The 14,709-nt window shown below is 38.5% G+C and overlaps 1 protein-coding gene across 1 annotated transcript in view; it reads right to left on the reverse strand.

The window, feature by feature from the left end:
* Window positions 1-13,490, reverse strand: part of ADAMTSL1 (ADAMTS like 1) — a 176,271-nt gene extending 162,781 nt beyond the window's left edge. The window contains exons 1-2 of the mRNA XM_040578858.1: window positions 13,485-13,490; window positions 10,496-10,623 (exon numbers count right to left, since the gene is read on the reverse strand). Coding sequence (XP_040434792.1) covers window positions 10,496-10,623; window positions 13,485-13,490 — 134 coding nt within the window. The remainder of the gene's footprint in view (window positions 1-10,495; window positions 10,624-13,484) is intronic.
* Window positions 13,491-14,709: the final 1,219 nt, after the last annotated feature.

The raw sequence follows: 14,709 nt of genomic DNA on the forward strand, positions 1-14,709 counted from the left end.
CACGGGTATGTTTTGCCATGCAGCTTGGCATTGCAACTGTAAAAACCTTTCATTCTTTGTGTTTGGGAGACTGTCTCCTAAAGGCTTCTGCACCTTGTTGAAATAGTGAAATACCAGAAATGTTACAGGAATAGGTAACTTTGAGACAAGAAAAGCGGGCAGGGATAGACAAGCCAACTTTCCCAGGCAAATTTAGTCAAAGATCTTATAAATATTCTTTCTGCAGGAGTAAGAAAATAAACAAGGAGGCAAAATACAAAGCTGAGTCAGTACACACAGCAAGATGGCTAGGCAAATAAAAACATGGTTACCGGTCTGCAGCCACCAAAGGCCTACTTTTTGCATACATAATATTTTCTGCAATCTTCTTATTAGGGAAACAACAATTCTGATGTAAATAATGTTATCATACTTGGCATGAAATAGACCATGTGAACCTCCTGGAGTTCAACTAGGCCAAGTGCAAGGTCCCGCACCTGGGTCACGGCAATCCCGGATATCAAAAAAGACTGAGTGATGAATTGACTGAGAGCAGCCCTGCAGAGAAGGACTTGGGGATACTTGTGGATGAAAAATTAAATATGAGTCAGCAACACACACTTGCACCCCAGAAAGCCAATTTTATCTTGGGCTGCATCAAAAGAAGCATGGCCAGCAGGGCAAGGGAGGTGACTCTCCTCCTCTACTCCACTCTGGTGAGACCCCACCTGGAGTACTGCATCCAGCTCTGGGGTCCCCATTACAAGACAAATATTGACCTGTTAGAGCAGATTCAGAGGAAGGTGAGAAAAATTATCAGAGGGCTGGATACATCTCCTTTGAGGAAAGGCTGAAAGAGCTGGGTTTGAAGATGGGTTCATGAGGGAAAAGTCATGTTTAAGTAACTTAATTTCCTTTTATTACAAAGTCACCCATCTAATTGACTAAGAGAAGTCAGAAGATGTGGAGTTTTTTTTATTTTAGAAAAGCTTTTGATACTGTCTCTCACAGTACTCTTCTGGACAAAATGTCCAGCATACAGCTAGAGAGCTCCATAATATGTTGGGTGAGCAACTGGCTGATGAGTCAGGCTTAAAGAGTTATAGTAAACAGGGTCACATCAGGCTGGTGGCCAGTCACTAGTGATGTTCCCCAGGGTCCAATTTTAGGGCCAGTGCTCTTTAAAGTTTTTATAAACCATCTGGATGCAGGAATCCAATGTACATTAAACAAGTTTGCCAAGGACACTTACCTAGGAGGAGCTGTGGACTCCTTTGAGGGTAGAGCCTTACAGAGAGATCTGGATAGACTGGAGAGCTGGGCAATCACCAACCGTATGGAACTTAGCAAGAGCAAGTGCTAGATTCTCCATGTCAGACAGAATAATCCTGGTTATACATACAAACTGGTGGACAAGAGGCTGGAGAGCAGCCCTGTGGAAAAACGTCTGGGGGTTTGGGTTGAAGACAAGTGGAATATGAGTCAACAGTGTGCCCTGGCAGCCAGAAGGGCCACCATGTCCTGGGGTGCATCAAGCACAACATTGTTAGCTGGTTGAGAGAGATGATTGTCCCACTCTACATTGCACTGCTGCAGCCACACCTCAAGTACTGCATGCCATTGTGGGTGTCTCAATATAAGGACATCAAGATATCAGAATGTGTCCAGAGGAGGGAGACCAAGATAGTGGAAGGTCTTGAAGGCAAGACTTATGAGGAGGGGCTGAGGTCACTTGGTTTGTTCAGTTTGGAGAAGACAAGGCTGAGACGTGACCTAATGGCAGTCTACAGCTTCCTCAATGCAGGCAGTGGAGGGGGAAGTGCTGATCTACTCTCTCTGGTGACTAGCAATAGGATACAAGGAAACAGAATGAAGCTGCATCGGGGGAAGTTCATATTGGACATTAGGAAAAGGTTCTTCACTGCGAGGTTGGTCCACCACTGGAACAGGCTCCCCCAGGAAGTGGTCATGGCACCAAGCCTGTCAGAATTCAAAGAGCACCTGGGTGATGCTCTTAGTCATATGGTTCAGTTTTAGGTAGTCCTTCCAGAAGCAGGGAGTTGGACTCGATGATTCTTATGAGTCCTCTCCAACTTGAGTTATTCAGTGATTCTGTGTTCAGTCTGGAGAAAAGAAGGCTCCAGGGGACCTTACTGCAGCTTTTTAATATATAGAGGGAGCTTATATGAAAGACAGACTTTTTACCAAGACCTCTGCTGACAGGACAAGGGGCAACAGTTTTAAACTGAAAGAGAATAGATTTAGAGTGGACATAAGGAAGAACTTTTTAATGATGCAGGTGGTGAGACACTGGAACAGGTTGCCCAGTTGTGGATGCTCCGTCACTGGAAGTGTTCAAGGCTAAGTTGGATGGGGCTTTGAGCAACCTGATCTAGTGGAAGGTGTTCCTGCCCATGGCAGGGGGTTTGGACTAGGTGATCTTTAAAGGTTCATTCCAACCTAAAACTTTCTATGATTATATAATTAAATAAGCATTGACCCTTATGTACGTGAAGGGGATGAGTACAGAACTAACTAAAAAGCCATCACAGTGGGCTTTACTCTGTGAAACTCTGCTGTATATCTAGAGTAAATTCACTGGAATCAAAAGAATGGAGTATGGATACGCATGTATGGAATATGACTATACATTATATCAAAGAGATGGTGTTAAAAAAAAAAGGAAAAAATGCCTTTATTTAATACTCAGCCTGAACCAAAACCCTGATTGACTTTAGGAATTTGAAGAACAGTCTTTCTCAAAGATGAAGTCCCTTTCACGGTGGTATTAGTACAAAACAGCTACTTGTTTCTGGCTACCTAATGCTTGCTGAACTTGTGTTGAATGCTCCCAAGAGAATTCCATCCAATCTAAAGTTTTGTTTCTAGCACAAGGAATAACCAAAGTAACCTAAAAGTAGCTAGCCCAGCTACCAATATCAAGTTGTTATTTCTATCAGTCTAGCCAAACCAGCATACAGTCCGGAGAAGGCTAATATATATATATTGGTCTTGTAGACATAAGCCTTTCCTTCTAAAGATACCATTATGCTTGTGCCAAAATTTCATTTTAAATTCTGGAATTTTGATGAGGGGAACAGTTTGGATTTGGGAATTTTGTTGGGAGTGTTGTACAAACAATGATCACCCACAGCTCCGATAGTGCTCCAACCCATACAAAACTCTTAATCTGGGTAGCTTCTGCTACCCTTGGACTTTGAGGCTGGCATTATATTTACTCAAAAGTCAGGCAGACCTTGGACTTTTGCTGCACAGATTTCTGAACAGAATAGAGTTTATTCTAATTTTTAATTTCAAATCCTTCTTTGCATTATTCAGAGCAACTGGATGTTATTTTCTAAGAAACAGATGACATTAAATGACACTCCCTAATGTTTCACTAAAATATAACTGGCTAGTCAAATTAAAATAACAAAAATAAAATCTGAGAAAAATAAAGGAAAAGAAGGAGAAAAAATTTTCAGAGAGCTTTCAGCCTACTGTTTATTTCCATGCATTTAATCTCTCACTAAATTTTGTCATTGCAGTGACACAGTTTGTCACTGCAGTATTTTTTGTGTTTTTAAGAATCTTTAAAAGGTGTCTTTTGCTTTAGATTTGCACATATAACACATATTGCAGATGTACAGAAAGCAATTACAGTTGTAACTGTTTTTCAGTTGCTCATTAGCTAAGAAAGGCAGAAAAAAAGCAAGAATTAAAGAAGTGCCTTTCAGCAAAACAGAGGCAAGAGGTCTCTTCACAGCCAAAGTGGAAAGAAAACACAATACTAAACCTCACCTGGCTTGCTATATCACAACAACAGCATCTAGAACATATTTCAGGCCCCAAAGTACTAATGCCCCAAATCTGAACATGCCTGAACTCAGATCTGGATCCAAGTTTTGCAGCTGGTCTTTACAAAACAAATGTGCTGAACAGGAACCTAAGTTCCCCATGTTTTGAGGAAGTTTAAACCTGGATCCGAGTCACGTGTGTCAGCCAGCTCCAGTGAAATGGTCATGCCTTCTCATGTACAATCTATTGCTTGGGGCTTTAGAGAATTACATCTTAACTTCTTTTTTTATAGGTAATAAGGCTTACAAAAACTGCACATCATGCAAAAGTCTGGCTGATTTAATTCTTTTTCATTTAAATCCCAGAACAGATTTATTGAAAGAATTATGAATATACAAGAGCTCCTCCAGTGAACCTGGACTTATGAACAGTTCATCATCCAAGTGAAGGCTTCACAGACATTTTTGTTAGGCAGGCTACTTCTCAAAAGAGAGACAGATTTATGGAAACCATATCCATCACTCATCTGTAGGAACAATGCTGACTAGCATTCGTACTAACGCAGATCAGTTTTTCACCCAAAACACCAACATATAACATTCCTGTGGCAGCTCTAGCAATGAATTACACAAGAAAACAACACTAGGAAAGCATTTAATATATTTTTAGCTACTTCACTGGGGCATAGAAGCTGGAAATTAGGGCAGCCAGCACAATGTGACCACTAACTGGCTCTCCAAAGACCACCAGCAATCACTCCACAGATTACAACGCTGATCTAGATTGTGTGAAATGTGCAGCTTTTTATAGCATTAACTCAAATTTAAGATTGTTGCTGCTTCTGCCATTAGGAAGAGTTAGTACTGCAATCTGTCTCTAAAAACAGAAATGTTTGTCCAGCAAATGAAAGTAGAAAATATTTTCATAATAACAGATTTGACGGATCCCAAAGTAAATAGATTTTTTCCCCCCCTTTTTAAAAATGTTGCTAGATGGAACAGCTTTAACCAGAAGCATCTACAAACTATATATACTCAAAATTTTTCCAAATGTTTGAAATCACCCAATATAGCATAGAGGATATCCTCTACAGAGTAAACCAGCTATGGTTATCAACTGAAGCAGAAAACAAGCCAGCTATTGAGGTATCCTGAAGGTCACTTGCAGGAAGTAATATACTAAGCTAGCATACAGATATAGTTTTGATCAGGGTAATGAGAACCATGCTCTAAAATAATGTGGTAGCACAAGTGACCTAAGAATTTTATGACATTGACTGTACTTCCATTGAGTGACATGGAATGCTTCATCAGAATGTTATTTACTTTTGTGGATGTATCCACTAATTATGATGGCATTTCTGCAAAACTATTTTGTTCTTTGCTCTACAGACCTCAAGATAGCAAAGACCTTATTCTAGAAGTCATAAAAGCCCACAGTATTTAAAATGATCATTCTGGATGGCATAAGAACATTTCATAAAGTGGTATAATTTGCCTTACTTAGTAGTGCCAGGATTAGAGCACACTGCCTTTACATCATTTCGTAATAGTTGCAGTGATTTATGTTAGCATCTGTCTGATAGAGAGGCAACCCAAAAAGTAGAATAATGGTTCCATTGTATTTTTCACTTAGAGAGTTTACAGGACCTTTTACTAATAATGTTAGATGTTAAAAACTTCAGATTCTCTTGCATTCTAAGCCCCTGAGACAGAGGAGTCTGTGATGGTAGCCTGAAACTAGGAGCCACAGCCCACACGCTTGGACTAAATTCTAAATTCAGCTGTGAAGCAGCAACACAACAGTAGAAAATGTTTTGGTATTAAAGGTATATAGAGCTGAAATATTTTAACAGTATTTTTTAAAAATACGTAGCATTTGATGTTTCCCCTTTTCAGTGCTAGCCAATGTTGTTGTAATGGGCTCTGACTCTATTATTTAACTTCAAACTAACATGAGTAACATGCATCTATTCCATCATCATCTGACAGGCAGAAAGTCATTTGATGCTTGATTTGTGAACTGATAATCTGTGTGATCAAAATGAGAAAATACTACTCCTTAATGACATAAATCCAATTTATGTTGAGTAGCTTCTGCCTTATGAAAAATGCCATAGAGCATAGGATTGATGTAATTTTAGCTCATTGAACTAGTTTATAAAATGTAACCTCTAAAAGTGTGTCTTGGTGGCTATTTTACTGATCAACAGTGTCAAACTGCAATAGACCCGAGTCATTTATGCAGATCTGTTTTCATCCTGCAGAATGCAATGGCAGTGGGCTGAACAACCAAACTAGTGAATCATTTCAGCTAGTTTAGCAAGCAGAGCTGGTGGAAAGGATATTTCACACTGATGGTTTGCTTGCATTACCAAAAGGCAGACATCAGCTGAAGGAAGGAAGGAAGGAAGGAAGGAAGGAAGGGAGATATTTGAAATGGGGGAAAAGAATATATTCCAGCAAGTAACAGAGACAGTGTGAAGCATCTAAAAAACCCTTGGATTGTGACTTTTTCCTTTTATTTTTTTTGATTTTTTCTTTTCTTAAATCTCTGTCACTATTATTCCCAAGAGAAATTTTTCAGGACGATGTTAATGTTGACTTTCTTATGCTACTAAACATACATCCATCATCTAATGGTGGAAAACCTACACTTTGTCCAGCACTTTACACATGGTTTCCCGGAGGTAAGAGTGATAAACTCAAATCTTGACCCCTTAAACCAGACTTAGTATCTATGGGACTCCATAACCATAACCTGCTATACACTCACACAAGCTGTTCCCTGCTTCTTGTTTTAGCTGGAAACTGCAACAACAGTAACAGGTAGGATTTCTAAGCAGGTTGAAATAGAAAAAAAAAAAAAAAAAAGACTACTTATCTATTATCCCCTAAAATATTATCCCCTAAAATCATTCCCAAAATTCTAGAACAAGCTGCTCTCCTGCTATCTACACACGTAACTAGAAAGTGATGATGAATTTGGAATATGATAGGAAAACAAAATCAATCACAATTATCATGTAACCAAGCCTAGAAACAGTAAAACACTGTTCATATTACTGCAGTACTTCTCAATAAGTACATTACAATTCCAGAGCATGCAGAATATCTTTAGGAGCAGGATGGGTGAACTTGGAATAAAATATTTGATAATTTCTTTTATGATTTGAAAATGTATTAGGATACAGAGAAATTAAATAAATGCAATGAACTTCAGGTATTTAATGAACTTTCAGCTATTTATTACTGGTTTTGAGTTTGCTTGAATCAGCTTGCACACTTATTAATACTTGGATTGAAGGTATGTGGGTACTACCGAGCACTATTCTGGATGACAAACTCCAGCCGTACCGTGCAACAGGCAGACTGCAACAAATAACAGCTAGATTCCAAGGAAGAGGGCTAAGACTGTATTGCAGTGTCTCTCCGCCTGCTCCGCTTATATATTTCCAGCATCCCTGTAGCCAAGGTATTCAATAACTAATAAAACTCAGTTCTCTGTAGAAGCACTGCTAGCTTGGCCTTCAAGTAGAACAGAAGTGGTCTGTCGGTCTCCACTCTACAGGTTTTGACCAGCAGTGCTGCATGACAGTTCATGATGGAGACGGATGAGGAGTTTCTTTCCTCCTCCCCGCAAAAAGCCCAACCAAAACCAAACCAACGCCCAAAACCAAAAAACAACCAACCAAAACCACCACCATAAAAACAAAGCCACCTGAAACTGAAGGGCAAAACATTCTGGAATGATAAAAGAAAAAACTTCTTCGCCCAATATATAATTAGTCTCAGAGGTTCACTTTCAAGTGAGTCAAGGCGAACAACTGTAACATTTACAGGAGGTCTGTCCTTTTGTGCAAATAACAAGAATATCGGAAGTTATAAAGAGATAATGTCAACAAAGAGCATGAAAAGTGTTATGCTTTGAGGTTTAGCCCAGTCTTTAACTACTAATTAGCAAGGTTTTGTTTTCCTGGGGCTTATTCTGCGACTGGAGTGTCCAATGCTGCTTACTGTCAGCATGGGATACTGGGATGCATGGTTCACTTGGGCTGACAACTCCTGTCTGCTTGTACGAATGGCACATTTATTCATACCACTATCACACTAAATGTCCTTAGCATAATCAGGACCAGTTGTTCTGATGAATTGCACTGTTAAACAGCCCCTACCCTGAAATGTTTGCCTTCTAAACCACTAGAAAATAGAATTTCTCACTAACACTTTCCATTCTTTCATCACAGCTGTGAAGACCTAACACAAAACATGTTCCCAAAACAAACAACACAAGCACTAACATAACTTTGGCAAAGAAAAGCTGGAAAGAAAACTGTTTTCCTTTATTTAGCTGCATATGCTAACTATGTTTAGGAATGGACAATTAGTTTTTGCATTTCTTTAAAGGAGATGCACTGGATTCTCTCTTTTCATGTAATGCCCTGAAAGTGACCTCATATAGAACTAAAAGACATAAGGCATTATGAATATTCCTCCCAGGATGAGAAATATTTAGGATTAATTTGTTCCAAAACATCTAAATGGGTTGCCAGTTCTCATTTGCCAGAAGTATCTAGGATCTTCTTTCATGCTGCCATGAAATTATATACAGCAAACACATGAGATAAACTGTACCAAGAATTGTCCCAGAGAAGTGAACATTTTGTTCTAGCCTTGCCAGGTTTGAAATACTCATGCACACAGGCTTATTTCAAAAGCTTCAAAGTCTGAATGAGTTTCACCTGCTCCCTCTCTGCCTTTTTCTTAGTGACTTAAAAATGCTTGCCTAGCACAAAAATTCATCATTTAAACCCTTTATTAAATCAGCAATTGCACATAGACCAGGGAAAAGGAAAAGCTATCACACATTTGATACTGTGCTAATTCCAGGTCAAATTTTACTATTTACAATTTATTGTCACTGGCAAGCAAAAGCTGTGTACCTAATTAAACCCCTGCATCCTCTTCTGGGCACAGGGGGCTTCCACATCTGAATGGGCCAAAGTTTACAGTTGGTTTCTTACAGCAGGAAGCATCATTTACGTACTGATGGGACAGTAGTAAGGTATTGTATGAAAAACAAGTACTGTGTGATTTATGAGTTTATTCCCTGTTCCACTGGGGTAGCTTCAGGGACATCCTGAATAGTACAAGAATCAAAGAGAAGCAGATGGGGACAGCCCGCCCAGGAGTGGTTTATACTCACATACTACAGAGCACTATGACTACTACTACTACTACTACTGCTATCATGGAGCTTCAAGACTTCTCCCCTCTAGAAAAAAAAGAAGCAGTTCTCAGTGAGGGAGCAGAAAGTCCTTGTATTACTCAGATTTCCCAGATCTCCTGATATGCCTGATTAATGTTAACATTAAAGGAGCATACAGAAGGTCACTTATTTTTCTAAGTCTGGAAAGGATACACTGTGATTAAAAATCGGCTCCTCTTTCTGCAATTCCTGTTTTCAAGATGTTTGCAGAGCCACTATTTTCTGTGCAACTAACAAGAGATGAGAATTTGGTCCCAGGTTTAAAAACCAAATTATTCTAATTTTTTTCGTATGGGAATGGAATAGAAAAACACTGTTTTTCCATTGGTTTCAGTAGATGTCTTTGTCTATCTTTTCTTCTTCTAGCAGACTTTTGCACACTGTCAAGACAATAACTGCTGGAACTAGAAGACCAAACTGTCCACAGATAAAGCTATAATTCAGAATATTGCATTTGGATTTTATGGTTCAATAATTCGTGTTGTTTCATGTATTAAAATGTCAGATGTAGGAAACAATTTGGAATGTATTGTCACAGGTTGTTTTATTAACATCATTTTTATAAGGACATGAAAGAAAATACAAAAGAAACATATGCAGGATGGAAAATTGTATTACATTTTTTATACTACAATATATAGGGTATCAGAGACGACAGTAAGACACAAAGTTTGGGTCTGGAGGTTTCCTTCATATCCTTTGTCAGGAACCTGTTAACATTTGTAACATATACCATGTTTACTGCGGGTAAATTTTTTCCTAAAGTAGATAGAAATAATATTTGCTAGAAATATTTTGCAGGCAAAATTTCCATATAGTATAAAGTGGAAATGATGTCAAATGACTTGTCCATGTTCCACTGTAAGCTAGTAACTGGAGAGGAATAAAATCTCCGATACCTGACAGGGTATCCAGACTTCACCTTTATACTGGGCCATTCTACTTCTGCCTGTTGGGAAGGGTTTGCTGGTATGGAAGACTTCATACCTGAAATTTAATTGTAAGATATCCCCAGCAGAATTATTATTCTTTCTTATATAGATCAGGATGCCATGTTGGGTCAATGTGATGCTTTTATAGTCTCTGTATGGCTGAGACTATGGGGCGCTAAAGCTAGTGAATTAGCTGTAGTCTGGTACAAGTACGTCAAAAGTCTTACCACTTCAGTGGTGAAAGTGTAGGGAGGTTTCACGTTTCTGTAGTTGGCAGCCTTGCAAGTTTTACAGGCAACTTTTTTTTATCTCCATAGTGTCTCACTTTATTTTAAGAGGGTGTTGCCTTATCAAACATGTTGGCTGCTTGCCTGAATTAAAAAATACACCACCATAATTTTTTGACATAGACTTGGAAATTTCCACACAGTTCAAGACCTTTACTAATTCTTATGGTCAACACATACGAGTAGGTCGAATTATCCCATCAGTGAAGTAAAAAGCATTCACCCACTTACTTGCTGCTCAGGCAGCGTCTCAGTGAATACGAAGCCCCTCCTCCACAAGTGCGTGAACATTCGCTCCACGAGCCCCAGGCATCCCACAGTGAGTCTCGGTCTTCCTCTGAGCGAGCTGTTCTGGAGCTCTGAGGATAGAGAGAAGGAAAAAAATCATGAAAAATCAGTTAAAGGACAAAAAATACTGTTGCTAGTTTAACCTTTCTTTTTACTGGATATCATCTTGGTCATTAAAAGCACTGAATAAATCTGCTATTCTCTTGACATTACTACTGACTGGCAGCCAGTTCTTGTAGTGGGTCTTGCTGTATGAATATGCTTTCAATCCTTTGAGTATCATACTCTGTCTCAATTTGAGCCTGGTGATGACAATTATTAAAAAGCACTTTGGACAACAGTGTAACAAGGGATTTTTCCTGATTAAAAGAAAGAGGCAGAGTATTGTAGACATTAGAAATTGTGCCTTGAAGTTTTGTTGCTGTGTTAGAAACTATGAAATCACATATTAAAAGGTGCCATCCAAGATGCTCTTGAGGAAAAAAAGAATCACAACATAGTGAATCAATGTGATACAAAGGCATTCAACATGATGACTTTCATGCACTCACCATTACTAACTGGAACTGTCACTACTGCTCCTCTGTCCAAAGATCCCCTTTAAATCTTTAAGGACAAAGATTCTGTTTTATCCCTACTATTTGATAGCGTAACAAAGAAAGTGCATACTACCTGAAGAGCTGAAGTTCTGCAATGCACAGATCCAGGCAGTGCTACTATTAATGCCCATGGCTGGGCACAAACAACTTTATAGAGAAGCAGCACTGATGGACTCAGGAACACTCAGTTCCTCTCAGATTACAGCAGTACCTGCCTCAAATAATGCAGTCATGCATGTATCCAGCTTTTCATTTTCATTCATGCAAATGCATCTCTGAAACATAGATCTGTAAGGACACAAATGACCTAACCATTTAGACAGTTATTGTCCCTCACGGTCTATGTGGGTTTGCTGGAAGAAACTAAATAACCTAAAAGAACATGCAAAGGTGCATGGAAAATGCCAGTGTCTGATGGAGACCAGGAAGTGTTCTTGTTCAAAGCTTGGCTTAGGTGGTGGGCCAGCACCTGGAGAATAGTATTTGAAGTGTATTTGAAATAAAGAAGAAGGCAAGACAACTATATGAGGAAGACTTCAATGGTACGCCTTCAACAGAGACACATCAGTAAACATCATTGCCAGACCATGTTAGAGAAATTAACTTCAGCTTTCAACACTGAGGGATTACTTGAGACACAGAGATAGTTCAACACTGAAATAATTTCATCTTCATTGAAGCTGTGTACAAATTTTGTCATGAAAACTGAAACCTGGTGAAATATACCAGTCTTGAATATTGTTATTCACAGAAATAAAGGAAATGGTGGTGATGGTTTAGAGCTGAGAATAGTTTCAATATACATCTGTTCAAGGGAGACACTGAATTTGTTATACATAAACAAGATCGCAAACTGAGCAGTCTGTGTCTGTAGAGCAAAGGATATGAAATGTGTGGTGATTAGGATTTATCAAAGTAAGAGTTTAACTATTCAGTATACTTTAATGAGCCAGGAATGCATTATATGTGCTTACCATTAATAATGAGAGAATTTTCCAATACGGAAAGCATTTAGTTCTATAAAATTCTGCAAGGGGATTGAAGTTCACCCACTAGTGTCATCTATGAAGCTGAGTAAACAGCCAGGCATAAGATTAGTTGAAGTGAAAGTCCATGTCTTTTGTTAGCTGTCTTTATACATAGCTCAGTAATAAGGCCAAAAACTCACACTGAACTCTGTTCTGAAAACAAAAAGCCTGTAACATCAGTGTTGTGCACATTTGCACACTCTGACAGTTGTTAACTCCATGCATCTGAAGGATGAAAACATTGCCAGTGCTGTTCCCATGGTCCCGTGAGAGTCTTCCTTCCCTGAAGTGAGTCATTAGCTCATGGATGACTTGGCTTACTCAGGTTGACAGAATAATTGTATTGCTATATTTCTTCCAAAAGACTGATACTACTCTGAGATACACTGGCAAAATAATCTAGTGGTAATTAAATGAAAGCTGGTCATGTTAAACCTGCTTAAGTGAGCTCAGACTGTATGCCAAACTGGAAAACTTCTATGGAGATATTGTTTAAAGGAAAAAAAAAATAAATTAAGGTTTGAAGGACACGTGTCCAGCCATTTACTCTTCCTTTCCTCTCTTTCCGTTATTGCTTTTATCAAGATACGGTCCAGACCTGATCTTGAAGAATGAGTCAATCAGTTTGGGCAGAATGGGTAAACAAAGAAAGGATTTTCCCTTCTGCAAGCATAGGAAATATGGTTATTTCTTTTGAAAGGAAGAGCTCAGTGAGTGGCAAGGGTCAGGTGTAGGACTAGTGTACAACAACACACAAGACCATCCACCCAGTGGTGGCTCCCCAGCATCTCACAATGGTTGCCTGCTTCATTTCTCATGCTGCTGCTCACAGACTCTTCAAGAACATGAATGCTTTTTTTTTTTTTTTTTTTTTTTTTAAAAAAAAACAGAGTACTTTGAAAGGCAAATACACAAGTGACACTTAAATAGAGTTGAGTCTATTTGGCCTTCTGACACAAAGAAGGCCAAACCTTTTGAAAGACCTTTAGCATCTGGTCCAAAGCATGCTGAGGTCAAATGAAAACTCCATCAAATTAAAGGGGTTCAGGAGCAGAACATTAAAAGATAGGCTGAAAAGGGGACACAAGACAATTTTTAAAGACTATTTTTTTCAATTAATCAAATAAATCTTGTGAATGAGAAGGAAGCTAAACCAAGCACACAGAAGGCAAGCTTTCTTCAAATGCCTCTGCTACCTCTGCTGAAGCATGTCCACTCTGATCATGCTGCCCTAACTTAGCACTTTTGCCAAGTTGAGTTTGCCAGCTATGCCAGATCAAATTATTATTCTATGGTGTGGCCAACCTCCATTTTCAATTTGTTTAATGATACACAGTTTTTAGTGGCATTTTAAACACATGTAGCATCTCCTTCTGCAGAACAGCTTTTGGAAGATAGTTTAGATGGGTAATTGGGTCAGTCTTTTGTTGCTTTAACATTTATTATAGGGTAATTTTTGGTTACTAATGAGAAAAAAAGGTAAATTAGTTTAGTCTGTGAGAAATGAATTTGCCTAATGATTATGTAACAATTATTTGACAGTCTCAGTTTATTTTACCTTTATAAAATGCAAAAGGATTTGATTTCAACGCAATAATTGCAAAGATAAATGAAAAAATTAAAGTAAGTGATCGAATTCTGACCATGGCCAGATGCAATGCATTCTCTAGATACAATCTCATTAACATTTACATTTGAGATAAGAGAAGTGGCACTCCAATTTACTGAAATTATTTCAGCTGACTGTTTTCTGAAGGGTACTTTTTATAAAATGAAGATGTGTGATTGCACTTTTAATATACTAAAAAGAAAATGTATGCCTGTGCTTTTAGTTTACAACAAGGAAGGAAACAAATACCTTCAGACTGCAAATGTGTGCTTGTCCTGATCATTCACCACTGGTTGAAAGCCCAAAGACATAATTAAGGTAAAGGTAAGAAGGTAAAGCCATGTGAACCAAGTACTCTTACCTCATCACAGATTATAAACATCAGCACAGCTAGACATTCTAAGGGTCCAAATTTTTCTGAAATAAATTGTACTCCCACCCAGAGGAGACTCATGTGCCTGTTATTTGCATTCCAAGATTTGTTATAAGACCTACATATTCCCAGAAAGCATGTGATCTCAAACTGGAACAGGCTCCAAGTTTTTTTTTTAACAAGTGGAATAAACATAATTCATTTCAACTCCATCCATGTTTAATGTCAAAAAAAGTAGAGTGGTTTTCCCTCCTGTGAACTACAAAGTTAAGATTGATCTTGAAATTCTAGCAATGCCTGACAAGCCATTTTAAATCTGAAGACTGTCTATTGCAGGTCTATTGCAGCTTCAAAGTATGTACGCTATTACTAGCTAAGAACTCACTGTTTAGCAGAGATTTTTCAAAAGTAGCTTATACCACTAATTAATAATTTTTACCCACTTTCAACACAGTGGACTAAACTGAAGGACCTATGTCAAAATACTCTTTAACAGTAAAGCACATTGCAGTGTTCTGCAACACTAGAGCTCCTACAGCACTCCTTTA

Source organism: Falco naumanni, chromosome Z (assembly GCF_017639655.2).
Source record: "Falco naumanni isolate bFalNau1 chromosome Z, bFalNau1.pat, whole genome shotgun sequence".
Taxonomy (NCBI): Eukaryota; Metazoa; Chordata; class Aves; order Falconiformes; family Falconidae; genus Falco; species Falco naumanni.